The sequence below is a fragment of the Aspergillus pseudodeflectus genome (genome assembly GCF_044049435.1).
Source record: "Aspergillus pseudodeflectus strain CBS 756.74 chromosome Unknown BJX68scaffold_18, whole genome shotgun sequence".
Taxonomy (NCBI): Eukaryota; Fungi; Ascomycota; class Eurotiomycetes; order Eurotiales; family Aspergillaceae; genus Aspergillus; species Aspergillus pseudodeflectus.
In genome coordinates, this window is record NW_027263794.1 from 526,083 (window position 1) to 539,616 (window position 13,534).

The 13,534-nt window shown below is 53.0% G+C and overlaps 4 protein-coding genes across 4 annotated transcripts; 2 read left to right on the forward strand and 2 right to left on the reverse strand.

Annotated features, from left to right (window-relative positions):
• Positions 1-2,433: 2,433 nt before the first annotated feature.
• Positions 2,434-4,833, reverse strand: BJX68DRAFT_236264 (uncharacterized protein). The gene is made up of 7 exons (XM_071039983.1): positions 4,162-4,833; positions 3,984-4,007; positions 3,818-3,934; positions 3,729-3,760; positions 3,555-3,672; positions 3,308-3,504; positions 2,434-3,248 (listed from the first exon to the last, which is right to left on the reverse strand). The coding sequence occupies exons 1-7, from the start codon at positions 4,208-4,210 to the stop codon at positions 2,808-2,810; spliced, it is 978 nt and encodes a 325-aa protein (XP_070899862.1). The 5' UTR covers positions 4,211-4,833; the 3' UTR covers positions 2,434-2,807.
• Positions 4,834-5,533: 700 nt separating this feature from the next.
• On the forward strand, positions 5,534-9,905 carry BJX68DRAFT_72276 (uncharacterized protein). Its single transcript, XM_071049651.1, has 5 exons — positions 5,534-5,871; positions 5,927-6,017; positions 6,067-8,658; positions 8,714-8,983; positions 9,031-9,905. The coding sequence occupies exons 1-5, from the start codon at positions 5,693-5,695 to the stop codon at positions 9,607-9,609; spliced, it is 3,711 nt and encodes a 1,236-aa protein (XP_070899863.1). The 5' UTR covers positions 5,534-5,692; the 3' UTR covers positions 9,610-9,905.
• Positions 9,906-9,936: 31 nt separating this feature from the next.
• Positions 9,937-10,453, forward strand: BJX68DRAFT_266330 (DUF3140 domain-containing protein; the record flags this gene model as incomplete). Its single annotated transcript, XM_071045475.1, has 3 exons — positions 9,937-9,965; positions 10,022-10,141; positions 10,252-10,453. 3 exons carry the CDS (start codon positions 9,937-9,939, stop codon positions 10,451-10,453), a joined length of 351 nt encoding a protein of 116 aa, XP_070899864.1.
• Positions 10,454-10,645: 192 nt separating this feature from the next.
• Positions 10,646-13,054, reverse strand: BJX68DRAFT_275381 (ATP-binding protein; the record flags this gene model as incomplete). The annotated part of the gene is made up of 7 exons (XM_071047845.1): positions 10,646-10,852; positions 10,897-11,057; positions 11,112-11,173; positions 11,236-11,852; positions 11,913-12,530; positions 12,595-12,808; positions 12,942-13,054. 7 exons carry the CDS (start codon positions 13,052-13,054, stop codon positions 10,751-10,753), a joined length of 1,887 nt encoding a protein of 628 aa, XP_070899865.1. The 3' UTR covers positions 10,646-10,750.
• Between the last annotated feature and the right edge of the window lie 480 nt (positions 13,055-13,534).

Genomic DNA, 13,534 nt, shown 5'->3' on the forward strand with positions numbered 1-13,534 from the left:
AGACATCACGAGGCACACGTCAGGAAGGTACCAAAAAGGTGCTGGCGAGTCCGGATCTGCGATACTTCAACACCGGTTTGAGTATAGCAGGTACTCCCTCGGCGATACCTGGGTACCCTGTATTTGCAACGTTCCCTATTTAGCCCTCGCTCAACGGTCGTGAGCGACGAACCTATCCTCCCAGAAAATATTAATTCTGCTAGCTCAATAGCCCGGATTACCGCCCATGGCACGCAACTTGTCGAGGCTTCAGCTGTTTCACTTCTACATGCAGCTACCCAAGCCCAGGCTGACGCAGGCTCTGAGCGAAGAGACATGGTGGATCACGTTTCAGGGACTCCTGCAACTATGTGGAGGTCCTGCAGAGGTAGCCGTAAATTGAAATTGTGCTTACTGCCCTCCACGCTCCAGAAGGCTCCCCTACAAACAGACAAGGAGTCGGCGGTCTAGGAAGCTTGCTCGATCGCAGCGCTAGGTACGATCGATGGCTCTGTATTGCAACACCTATCACGCGTATCGTTGGAGATATATGCAGGGTTTATTTCGTTTCCGAGTCATGGAATACACGCATCCCTGGGAGGGCGATCAGCATCGATCGTCCAGTGTCGTCAACGAACTCGACCATCAGGTGGGAGAAGCTGCTGGAGCAACCGGAAGATTAGCCCTCCCAAACGCTGGGCCAATAGGCAAGCAGCCCCTAACGGCGCTGGTGAGCCAGAAGGGCATGATGGAGGCCTGAGACCAACGGAGAGCTGCATGAGCCTTTCGTCTTGTATCACGGGAAGCTGCGGTTGCAACCAAACGCAGGCCCACAGTGAGCTTTGCGGCCAAGCAAATGACTGGAATACTCTGTGGAACTGCAGCTTGGGTTGGAGTGGATCTATGCCTGGTAGGAAAATATCAGAAAGCTAAATCTGAGGGGAATAGCGAGTGCGAGCAGCGGTTTCTCTGGAGAGGTTTTAGCCACATGTCGCGAGAGCCACCATTCTCATGTCCTCTGAATGCGAAATTCGTGGCAGACCACCAATCCATGCAGACAGTCACCTCACCGACAGACGCGTTACATCCACGACGCACTCTGAAAGGCATAGGTTCTATCATGAGCCCCCTCCCATTTCGTCAGGCGACATCAGCGTGAGGACGGATAGGCCCAAGCCTCACTCGCTGTGCGGTAACACCCGTGTTGGCAATGTTGCTCAGCTCCGATGGACCGTTGCAAGTCTGGTCAGGCTATTAATGGCGCAGCTGGCGATGATGGTACTATGGAGCCAGGATATGGCACGCAAGTGGATGAGAGTATCAAAGAGAACCTTCCACGCAGGCTTCTCTGCAGCCTGGCCATCGACAGTGGAGTCATGGAATATTACCGAGATAACCTTTGATAGGCTCATGCGCCTTTGCTTCACGCCCTGTCAGGTATACTTGAGTTCTTACTGGCTGTCTAGGCCGCCTGGTGATGCAGCTTACCTTGGGAAAAAAAAGGGTGGTGGTCCTCCACAACACCTTGCAGGAAGACTGAAGGTATATTGCAGAGTCAATCTATCGATCCTACTCACAGCAGAAAATGAGAGACAGACGGAAAAGAAGGAAAAGGGAAGGATAAAGAAAGAGAGGGGCAGAAACATCAGGCGCAAATACACCGCTCATCGTGACAAAGTACTTGAGACATCATGGAAGATCCAGAAACGAAGTAGCACCACGTCGGTGGCTTTAGCAATCACTCATAGTGGCAAGACATCTCGCTCTAACCTGCCTTGCCAGGTTTCCCGGGTGCATGGCAACAGAGAGGGAGGAGCCCAGGGTAGTCCTGACTCCTGATAGGTGTGGCGGTGTTGATTGTGCCCCGAACGGTATGGGGTGCAGGCAATGAGATGTAGCTCAGTAGCACAAGAGACGTCCAATCCTGCAGAACGAAGCGTTGAAGGGAGCCCGGACATGGACTGGGATGAGGAGGCAGAAGAGGATGTGGATGTTGACAAGGTGCAAACACTGCAAACACGACACCTTCCCAAAGCGGCAGAGGTTAATCTTGACAAGCGTCGACGCAGGACCGTTGGCGGGTCCCTTCCCCGGTCAATTTCTACCCGGATGATCCCTGTTCTTAACGGTATCATAAAACACTCCGGGCGCACATGTACAACGCTCTCGATCTGGGGAAAAGAACAATCCGGCTCGACGACGCAGCGCTGGCGCCCAATGCTCGACCATCCTCTCCTTCAGCCACCATTGCTCGAAACTCAAGGGAGATCGCACGCGGTAGAGGTGGGTCTTCACTCCCGCCGTGTCACTACAAGTGTGGTGGAACTCACGCTGCTCGTAACGAGGAAACGTTCTCTATGTTGGACATGCCGCTTCTCGAGGCCATCATCAGGGATCAAGGCTCTTTGCAGAGCTACACCAGTGGGCGTCTACGCTACGCGCCACTGCGTCAAGTTTGTACAGCAATGTTGAACATAAAATTAGAACTAACTCTATACACATAGTAGGGGAAGAAGATGGAATAAGGCAGCGTAACAGAACGGGTAGAAGAGAGAAAAGCGGGGAATTCAGAAGAACCGGAAGAACGAGAAAAGAGAAAAAAAAAGAAGAGAAAAAAAAAGCGTGAACGAAAACTTCAAAATTCGTACCATCTCGTCATCGTACAGACCAAGCAAGTATCCTTTCCACGTAATTGAACCATTTTGCCAGTGCTTAGACCCACAAGACTAGGTCTTGCGGTCTCTGGGTGTTGAAGTAATCGAGTTCGCTCCGTCGTTCCGCATAGATTGATTGTGCAGAAGTCGGGAACCGGGGTCATACAAACCCGTTTATGCGGCCAAAAGAGGCTGCTTCTCGGTTTCGATGGATTGAGCCACGGGCTCATCCTTGGGGGCCTCGGGGAAGTCAGGGGTCTTAACAAGAGCCTCGGGCTCGGGCTCCGTCTTGACAGCGGGGCCAGCAGCCTTGGAGATTTCGGGTGAAGCTGACCGGCGGATGTTGATGTACTCCTGTGCCTTGTTGCTGTAGTCTCCGACGTACTGCTTCACAACACCGGTGGCATGGTGAGTGCGCTCTTCCGCCAGGCCCTTCAATTGGTGTGCCTGAGAGTTGATAGTTTGCTGGAGGCTATCAATCTGAGCATCGATAATCTCCCGGTTGGTGATGTATACCAAGGGTCCGAGGTACGCGATTGAAACAGCCAGGAGAGACAAGCCCCAGAAGGGAAGAATCTTGATCAGCCAGTAGGCGGAGAACGCAGCGGAGAAAGCCTAGATATCACGTCATGTCAGACACTCGCGAATAACCCAGAGTGAGAGGGTCCGCTTACGGCAACGGTGTGAACAACATTCTCCGCAAAGAGAATGCGCTGGAATTCGATGAGGACAAAGTCGATAAGCTGCTCAAAGTCCTCCACGACTGCCTCGGTGGTTTCCTTGGGAATTGTGTAGTATTTGCGGGGTCGGAACGAGCTGGCGAGGCCTTGAGACAGAATAAGTCTGCCACCGAGTTCAAACGCAGCGGTAACTGGTTTTCGTCAACAGCAATTCCAGAGTTATAGATTATGGGAGTCCTACATCCAAGAGCGACGTAGAGGAACTTGAAGAGCCAGCGGAGGAGAGGGAGGTAACGGGCGGCGAAGATGAAAGCAACGACGCTGGCAAAAGAGGCAGCGGTGGCACGAGGTTGTTCCCACTAGGACATGATTCGGTCAACAATTTTCCAGCACGCAAATTGATGCGATCACTCACGCTGAGAAGGCTGTAGAGCAAGGAATGGTAGTCTGCCAGTGGTTAGTATGGTTGTCCTAGCTCAGACACCCGGTTATGCATCCACGTACAGGTCAGGGGCTGGCCGGTGGCCGTGGTCGTGGAAGGGACCACTTTTGCGCTCTTCAGATCGCGGAATTCTTGACCAGTGCGGGAGGCTTCGGTTTTGATGCTATTGGCAAGGGGGCCTATCTGACTATCAGCGTTGCTCCGAAAACTTTGATCCGAGCTGTCTACCGTTTGCGATGGAGTCCTTGGTGCCTGAAACCACAAGAAGCGATCAGTTTGTGTAACCTTAATGGGAGGCGTGCGCTCAGAGTTGGGCAGGGAATGGTATTTACTAAGAACAGAAAGACGGTTAGCTGCAATCCGAGTATCAAGACGCTGGCTAAAGAGGAAATGGTACCTACCTTACTGACTTCATCTGTGTTGGGGTATCTGACTTCACCGGCGTTGTCGGCCATCTTGAGGTGTCTGTGCGGGAGCTCCCAAACAAAGCTTTTTCTCAGGAAGTTAAGACGTGAGACGAGGAGATAAGGGGATAACAATTATCGTCGGGTTTCTGGCGTTGGCAGAGGATGAGGCGATGAAAGAGCAATCACAAAGACGATTGATGCGAAGAGGGGGTGGGAAGACAGGGAAGGAAGAAAAAAGATAGGAGAGATCGGCCAACGGAGAGGGTGATGCAATTGACAAGCGAGTCGTGTGCTGTGCTTCCACTTGGGTTTCCGAGTCCACCGCGGGTTCCACCGTTTAGAACTCGACCGAATGTCATGCACTGCTCAAATTACAGCTTGGAATTAACCTGACTACACTATGATACCTTTTCTGCTGGGGATGATGATTTTTCGCTTGGTTCAAGGTTCCGAGTCTGTGACTTGACACCCACGTCAGTGCTGGCCCAGACCAATCCAATCGGCATGTGATAGCACAACTCGGACCCCTTCTGAACTCCCTCCAGCTCCGTCTGGATGCAGAGTCGATTTGAAAGCTGCTCAATAATGTACTCTCACCTGCGACAACAATAGATTGTTCTACAGGAAAAAAGAGGTCGCCGAGATACAGCTTACTGAGGTTGTCGAGATCCCGATCTTCATAGTGGGAGAGTCTCGACCGCTCTAAATTTAGCTGCAAACTCAAGAGCCTTGGTTTGAGCCTTGATACAAACACAAGCCGCGACAGTTGTAGTATACAGAGTACACTTTGGAAAATCAGATTCTGGAATCATTATTCATATTCTACAGAGAGAAACCTCGAAAGGATCTGCTTCATTTTGCTGTTCAACGAACTGGTTTGTTTGTCCTTATCGTGCAATCCGCTTCAAACAGTACCTCAAACCACCCGCGTCTCAGATATATTTTGGCAGAACGGCTAAAAATGACCTGCTGATGACCTCATCCACCCGCTCCACGGTTTGTTTTGGTGCTAGCGATAAGGTTTCCAGTATAGCATTTCGCCACCACGATCTGGATTCCGGTTCTGAACATTGTATGGGGTAAAACACTGTGGGAGGCAGACTGAGTTGCGGCTGGCAACGGATTCTAGTGTTTAAGCCAATCGATTTCGCTTCATCAGGCAATTGAGCCTTGCCAAGACTCTTCCTCTCTGTCTGAGAGAAAACCAGATTCTTCAAGTTGACTCGCCGATGTGATTGCTGCGTAGATTCAATCGTGTACTGCCTGAAAGTTAAGGCTTCCAGTGAGCAAGTCACGTGGCATGGCGGGCCGGACGCGTAGCCGATGTTTTGATGCTCGTTGCCCGCCAGACACTCTCGAACTCAATCTGCCGGTCAACAACAAGCACACAACCCCCAACGACCCGTTTTCGATGATCGCTATTTCGATATAGACTCTCCATATGGGTACACTTACTTTAAACTAACCTTTTAATTCCCATCTTGCGTGTTCACTCGACGGCCACTCCCTAATCCCTTTGTTTACCTCGCCATGGCCGGAGCAAGCGCGAGGGCGCAGAAGCCTGTCGGCTCTGCAGCTTGGATCTCCACCGAAAAGGAAAACTCCGTGCAGCTAGTCGACCAAGAGCTGGAAGAAATCGAGTTTCCCGTGCGATATGAGATGGAATGGCTGAACGAACACATGGCAGAAGTCTTCTCAAACAATCAATTGTGCGTTGCCAGGAGAGGTCCACGGCTCACCCTGCGGACGCTAACCTTGCAGCAGTAACTTTACAGATGTTTTCAAGACCCCCGGAAAGCTACGAGGCAAAACCCCTCGCACGTTGCGGAAACGTGATGCGACCGAGAATCGAGTGGTTCGTTGATCCCTTGTGGTTGTTGTCTGGACTTGCTGACGGTCGGTAGCCCTTGAGCGAGATTTTCTCCTCGGTGCAAAAAAACAGAGTCGATACCAAATATACCCCCAGCCCTGCACTTCACCGTTCGCCTACGAAAACCACAACTATTCCGCCTGTCCCTACTCCTTTAGCTCAGGCCAAAAGCAACGCGGCAAAACCTCCTCAGCCTCAGTACCCCGACTTGACGCAAGACCTCAACTCCTTTTCACAATACAACACGGACTCAGGATATCATGGAATGCCGGATGAGGACGAAGACGATGAGATGGTTCTGACGGAACTCGCGACAGAGACTCAACTATCCACACAACCGATGGACCTTGAGCCCATTTCACTCAATGAAGTGGTGCGCCGCTCGTCCGTGGACCGTCGTACGACAGATGCATCGTTCCACTCCGCTCGCGAAGATGTTCGAAATCGCGGCGAGACCGTCGAGCCGATGAACATCGATTCTCCGAAGGAAAACCGCGAAAAACCTGGACCACGACCGGAACCGGCCAAGCAAGCCGAACCAACTCTAGAGCCAGTCGTGGAAGACAAGCCTTCTCCAAACCAGCAGACCGCGACCGCGCTGGAATCGGAAACGGAACCGAAGGCCAAAGATGTACCAAACATTGACGCCAAATCATCGCCGGTTAATGAGACGAGTGTTCAACCTTCCTCGCCTCCGCACAATGAACCCGAGAAGGATGAGATGGTCCTTGATAATCTGGATGATATTGACTCGCCGTCCGACGTGTACTCCCCCGAGAGGCCGCCCATCCGCAAGAGCAGTCTTAGCTTTGCCTCACTCCCTGCCCGCGAACCACTTACCTCTAAAAGCATCGGAGGATCAAGGCTCTCGAGAACGAGCCATATCGAACCGGTCAGGGCAAGCATCGCGACCGGATCAAACTACCTTGGACGACAAACTGGCCACCGAGTCACACAGGCTGTGGATGAGCAGACCGAGAAGATGGATGTTGACGACGTAAAGGAGACTGCGGTCGAGGAGTCCGACGTGGATGCCAAGGCGAGCAAGCTCCATAATAAATCATCTACTCAACGCTTGCACGAGAAGATCAGTATGCTTGGCAAGATGCAACCTTCGCGGCCCACGAAGTCCATTCCCGCTGCGGCAGGTCTGTCAACAGCACAGGTCTCATACCCAGAACTGCCTGCGGCTAAACCCGTAGCGAAGCAAGAGTCACAAGAGAAGCTTCCCGCAACCACTCCGGCCCAAACAACAGCCAATGCAGGGGATGACTGGATCAAGCCATTGAGCTCTCCGTTCCAGGCGCAGCCGAAGAGCCCACTTTCCAACTTCAAGTACAAATACTCCGGTCCCGCGACTAGCGATCAGCCCGAAGAGCCCGTCTCTCCAGTTAGGTCAAAGGCCATCGAACCGGCGACAAAACACCAGTCAGCACAAGGATCTGACCCTGTTCGCCAAAGGTCTGCCACACCGATATTCTCCTCACCCCAACGGCACGGTCACCAGAAGAGTGCGTCTGTTAATATTGACAACAAAATGACAACTACACCGATTGGTACTCCTACCCGCCAGGATGGTCCATTGAGTACGCCCAAGTCAAGGTTTCAATCACTCGTGAAAACAGCCAAGGGGCTGTTCACAAGCTCTGGCGGTGTTTCAGCGGTTGCTCGAATGGAGGCTTCGTCGCCGGACGAGCCCAAGACCCGTCTACAGCGAGCACACACTGATATTTCTCGTGGTAGCCCTCGGCCGCTTTCGGTATTCAGTCCTCCCAGGCAAGAAGGCCGCCGAACTCGTAGCTCCACCGAACGGGAGGAGAAGCGCAAACAACTGGAGCTCGAGGAGCGTAAACGGGAGGAAGCCGCGGAAGTCGCCCGCCAACAGGAGAAGGTTCGCACAATGCACATGGCAGCACGGGAAAGGTCACGTACCGAGTCCGCAGTCCAGGCCCCGGCTGTTCCGGTGCTGTCGTCGAGCCCGGTTCGAGCTCCGCAGGCGAAGCCATCGAGAGAACCCGAGCCCACCGCTGACCCTGCCCCTAAGCCTACAATACAATCATCTGTTCCGCAACCGACCAGACAAAATGACCGCCGTCCTACCAGGCCTACCCGGGAGCCCCAGCAAAAGCCGAAACCTCAGCCGGTATCCATTCGAGTCGGCAGCGCTCTCGGGCGCCATGTGCCCCTCACGTCTGCTACTGAGTCAAGTATTCCCGCACCGGTGCCGCCACCATCCGCGACAAAGGCTCCCACATTGAAGAAGAAGGCAAGCAGCTCGTCGCTTCATACGAATCCTTCGACCAGCAGCTTCAAGACCTCCGGCTCGAGTCAAACACGGGGGAAGACGCAGCTTGCGAGCGAGCGAAAGCGGGAGCAGGAGGAACGCGAGGCGCGTCGAAAGGAGGAACATAGGCGCGAGCTCGAGCGCAAACGCGCAGCTCAGCAGCAGCAGCAGCAGCAGCAAGAAGAGGCTCGTCGCCAGGAGGCCCGCAGTCGTGCTGAGACCGAGCGCCGGGAGCGACTCGCGGAAGATCCGAAGAAGGCGGCCCAGATGCAGGCGATTGAAAAGCGACGACTTGAGAACGCCAAAAGACTCGAGCGACAGGCTAGTCAACAGCCTGATACGGTATGTTTGACTCCTCAAGCTATTCGCGTATAATGCTAACCCACCATGGATAAAGGCTGGTCCTCAACCCCAACGCGAAACCGGCGCAGGTCGCCCGCTGTCCCGACTCGGGTCGGTGCTTGGTCGCGTTCAGCCAGCGCCTAACCCGGCTAAACCGCCTAAGAGAGGCTTGGAGGAGGAGGCGAATCACCGCGCTGCCACAGCGAAGCCTGGTACAATGCAACCGTCTGGCGAGACTAAGCGGAGGAGGACAGATGATGAACAGAACGCTGCCTCTATGCGGCCAACGATGGCTCCGCCCATCCGGCAGTCTAATATCCTCAAGGTAGGTTACCCTGCGCTATTGCAGAGGAGTGTGTGCTGACTGCTTAGGAAACCGCTAAGAAGCCTTCCATGTATGGCGCTGGACAACACTCGGCCGTACCGCAACCGGGGTCGTCCATGTTCAAGACTGGACAACCCCAGAGGCCTGCACACCCAATGGACATGGCCAAGTACGCCAATGGCAAAATTCCTTTTGCCGAATCTTCGAGCGCTGCCGGACCGTCGCAACCGCATCGAACCCCTGGCGCTAGCGTCGGTAGAGAGGCCAAACCGTCACCGAATTATCCCAATGGCGAGAACATCCATCTTCCTGAGATAGCGACTGACAGCGAAGACGAGGACTCAGACGCCGACCTGGCGCCGGTGCCCAAATGGGCCCAGCCCAAGGAGCTTGAGCTGCAGCTCCGCGGACAGGAAGGCTTGGAGGCGGATGCCATCTTCGGGCCAATCGCACCGTTCTCACTCGAGGAGACGTTCAAGTCAGACAAGAGGATCAAGAAGTTCCGGGAGCGGACAAGTAGTGCCAACTGGGCAGGACCAGACGGGCTGACCCAGGAGGAGATCCGAAAGGACATTGCAGAGCGGCAGCGTCTGCGGATGAACGGCGGCTGGAGTTTTGACTTGTGATCATCTTTAGCAGTCACATTGGCGTTGCGGTGTTTACCGTGTTGATTGGGCTAGCATTCGGCGTTACGGTTGAAGATATTTGAATAAGGAAGGGATTGCTGCAGCTTTGGAAATAAACTGCCTGATTCGTGTTATACCCACTCGTCAGTAGTTCGATCTCGTCCGATCTGATCGTAGGTTGACGTTGATCGACCGGTTCCGGTCATGACGTCAAGCACCAGCTCATAAACCACCTCGTCCCTTCACTTCACCTCAACCGCGAATAACTAATTGAGGAATCCAATGAAGAGCATCTTCTGCTACGCGTCCCGAGCACAATACAGCAAAATGGTCAAAGACTCCAACACCGTGATCAAGTCGGCCCATGCCTACCTCGTAACAACAACAAAAGACATGTACTGACACACACCAGCGAATTCAACGGCCTGGTCAACATGACAGCCAACGAACTGCGCGACTGGCTCCGCGAAGAGCAATCGCAGTCCTCGGGCTGGAAGAACGAGTCCACTGGCGAGACAATCGGCCATGAAAGGTTCTTCACCACTATACCCCTATTGAATTTATCCATCCACCCGCATCACAATCACCACCATCAAAAAGAAAGAACGTTTCTAAGGTGATTGATTATATGAATGCATGTAGCGGCCGCAAAATCGTCAACATCCTCGAACACAACCCGAACAAGGATCCCTCGGGGTACACAGACGAAGACGTCGACCATATGCGGCGGGTGGTTTCGTACTGCAAGCGGCATCTTGCGCAGGAGGAGACGGCGAAACAGAATCCGGATAGTAAGAGTTATCGGTCGCTGAAGAACTGGGGGCATGATGCGTTGAAGGAGTGAGGTGGTGTTGTTTTGGGTTTGGATTTTATCTTAGGAGTACCCTAAGTATGTATTCTTTGTTACTCCGGATCATCGGTGGTGGTAGGGAGCACCAAGTAATATTGTTGGGGAAGGAGCGAGAGGGGACCAGGGGCAGATCTGATGACCTCGCTCCGAACCTCTTTCACCTTCAACATCTTTCTGACGTCAATGTGTATCGTTACGACAACAGCTGCAGTTGAATATCATGAATCATGTGTCTTCAAAGTTCTTCTACAGTGATATTCAATGCATGTTTAATCCCCCTCCATTTCCAACTCAAGTAACCAGAATCTGCATCAAACTTTCAATATCCTGCACGGTAATTTGCTTCTTCTGCTCCCGAGCAAGAGAAACAGCACATGAGACGATATTCTTGATCTGCAACAGTCAGCTATGCCAATACTAGGCTTGACGCGACGAACCTGACGACCGTTGAGCTTGTGCCGTGATAACGCGACAAAGTCCTCGTCTGTAAACTCGGACAGCTCGGATTTCTTCGCCACATTCCGCAGGAAATTCTTCCACACTTCCTGGCGGCTGTTCTCGTCGAGGTCCGGGTAATGCACGGTGAAATGGATACGGCCTACAGGAGCTCTGGTCAGTGTTCATCAGACAAGGCCCGATGGGATATGCAGACTTTTGAACGCTCCGTCTAGGTCATCCTTTCTGTTTGTGGTGAGGATAGCCACCCCACGGAAGCTGAAGAGCGTTAGTTAAGCTTGGAATCTTGGCCGGTTGCACATAAGTGGAAGAATACTGACTATTCCAGTCGACGGAGAAAGACGCTGACCAGAGCATCGCGAGCGAGATCCTTGCCTCGAGCTGCGAGGAAGACATCGGCTTCGTCAATCAGGAGAACGCACCCCCATCGTCGTGTGATCTCCAAAATCATATCTAGCTTGCGGTCGACTGCGTCGGCATCGATCCCCAATTCTCCAGTTGCGACCACATACAGTGGCCGTTTCGTGACTTCCGCGACGGCCTCGGCCGTAAGTGTCTTGCCCACACCGGGGCTCCCTGTCAATAGAGCAATAAGCCCCTTGCCTTTGTTCTCGACGATGTCGTCAAATGCAGCGTCGTCCTGGCGGTGCGCTTTGACTAGCCCGTGGATGAGCTGCCGGCGGTTTTCCTCCATCACAAGTCTCTTGAATGCATCCATGTTCCAAACGACATCGGTAAGCTGATCTACCGCAAGTTGACACCATGTTTTCTGCGTGAAGCTGAAGCCATTGATACCAGGAGCACAGAATATCACCTGGTCCTCAGGCAAGTCCTTGACTTCCACCACATCTTGCAAGGAGACAACTGGGTCATTTAGCTCAGAGGAGCTATTATGGAGGTAATACCCTTCGGGATCGATCATGACTCTTCCACGAGCCTAGCGGCCAATGTCAGCAACGACGGACAGCAGAAAGGATGGTCTGGAAGCGACACAAACATTGAACTTCTCCAGCTTTGTCTCTCTATTCGGCAAGGTGACTTCCTTCACGGCATATGGTACAGGATAGTCCATGCACGAAGGATGGTCTAATAGGGCGAGGTACTTTTTGCCTCGAGCAAAGAGCCTTTTCCGAACAGCCTCCTCCTCTGTATGACGAGAAAGAGGAAAGACGTCCAGACTGCTTATCTTGCGAGCTCCCTCGTACTGATCAATTTCCACGGCTATGGTGGCCCGACCGAAATCACGGCCATCCGTGCGAAGAATGGTGCCACTGGCGGAAAAGAACCGTGCCCCATTATCACGCTGGCGGTAGCGCGATTCCTTCAGCTCAAAGGCCTGCTCCTGATTCATGATTCCGAACCTAGGCGCGAGAACAATCGCTCGTGGGGGGAAAATTGCCCAAAGAAGCTCATAGGTGATTTCCCCATTTTCCTCCACCATTGAATTCAGGCTGCTGATCTGGTGGTGAAAGTCCTCTTGGACAAAGCGCAAGGCTGTTCCGATGTCATTGATAAGCTGCTGGCTAGGAGTGTCTTTCAGCTTTTCTTCCTCCTTGATCCGCAGCAAATCTTCGGCCGCCCAGAAGAGAAGTTCGGGTGTGGCCTTGAGCAAGTGCTGGCGTCAGAGTAGTGCTTCGTTACGCAAAGAAAGTAATAGGATCTGGTTGCTTCCTACGAACCACTGGAGGAGACTTGTTCAATTCGAGACGGTCAACGCCCTTGTACAATCCCTGAAACACGTCTTGGAGTAGCGGGGACCGAATATCAATCTCGGTGTGCGAAACCATGCCCTTTTCCGTGATAACGCGGCGAACGACTAACGCTGTCTTACTGAAGCGATCTGGTCTTGAATGTGCCTTTGCTGTCTTGACGAAATGGATCTGGCGGTCCTTCCTGGCCTGGTGTTCAACGGGCATACTTCTGATCCCCTCGGAAGATGCGATGCGTACCTGCTATATCTGTTTGGTGATTTCAGATTAATTTCGAAACAACTATAACAGGGCAGTTTCACCAAAAGGAAGCTCACATTTGGTCGACACGAAGTAATCGCTCCGATTTATTGCCCTGGTCTGTCACGGCTCGATGGAGTGAAGTTTTTGGGGGCTCGCTTTTGGCGGCTGATCCAGCATTTTCGTCCATTTTGTGGTGAATATCGCTGTACAGACGCTGGGAAGAGAGGAATTGGAGGAACAGAGAAGATGAGGAGAAATTCCGACCATGGGGTTGCGACTTGCAAGGCTGTGGGCTGGACTGCGTAAGCGCCCACTCCGAGCTCAGCAGCCCGCCTGCATATCTCGCTCCGCTGTGCTCGCCCAGGTTGAAATATGATTCGCAAAGTGGGCGGAAACCATGCATGGCTGAGCAATGAGTACGTCCTTCTGCAGAGTCCGACCAGTGAGGGACCATCCCGGTGAGCTCGACCTGCAACCTCATGCACGTCTAGCGCACACGGCTTGAACGTCAATATGTTATTGGAGAAAGGCTCACCTTCCACCAGCACATTGCTCCATTTCCGTGAGGCTGTTGCTGGGTTCCTGCTATCTGCTGCGATCGGCGGCGGGGCAAATCACGACTTAATCTCCCAACCATCCCCGCACCCATTTGGCTATTAAAAACTTG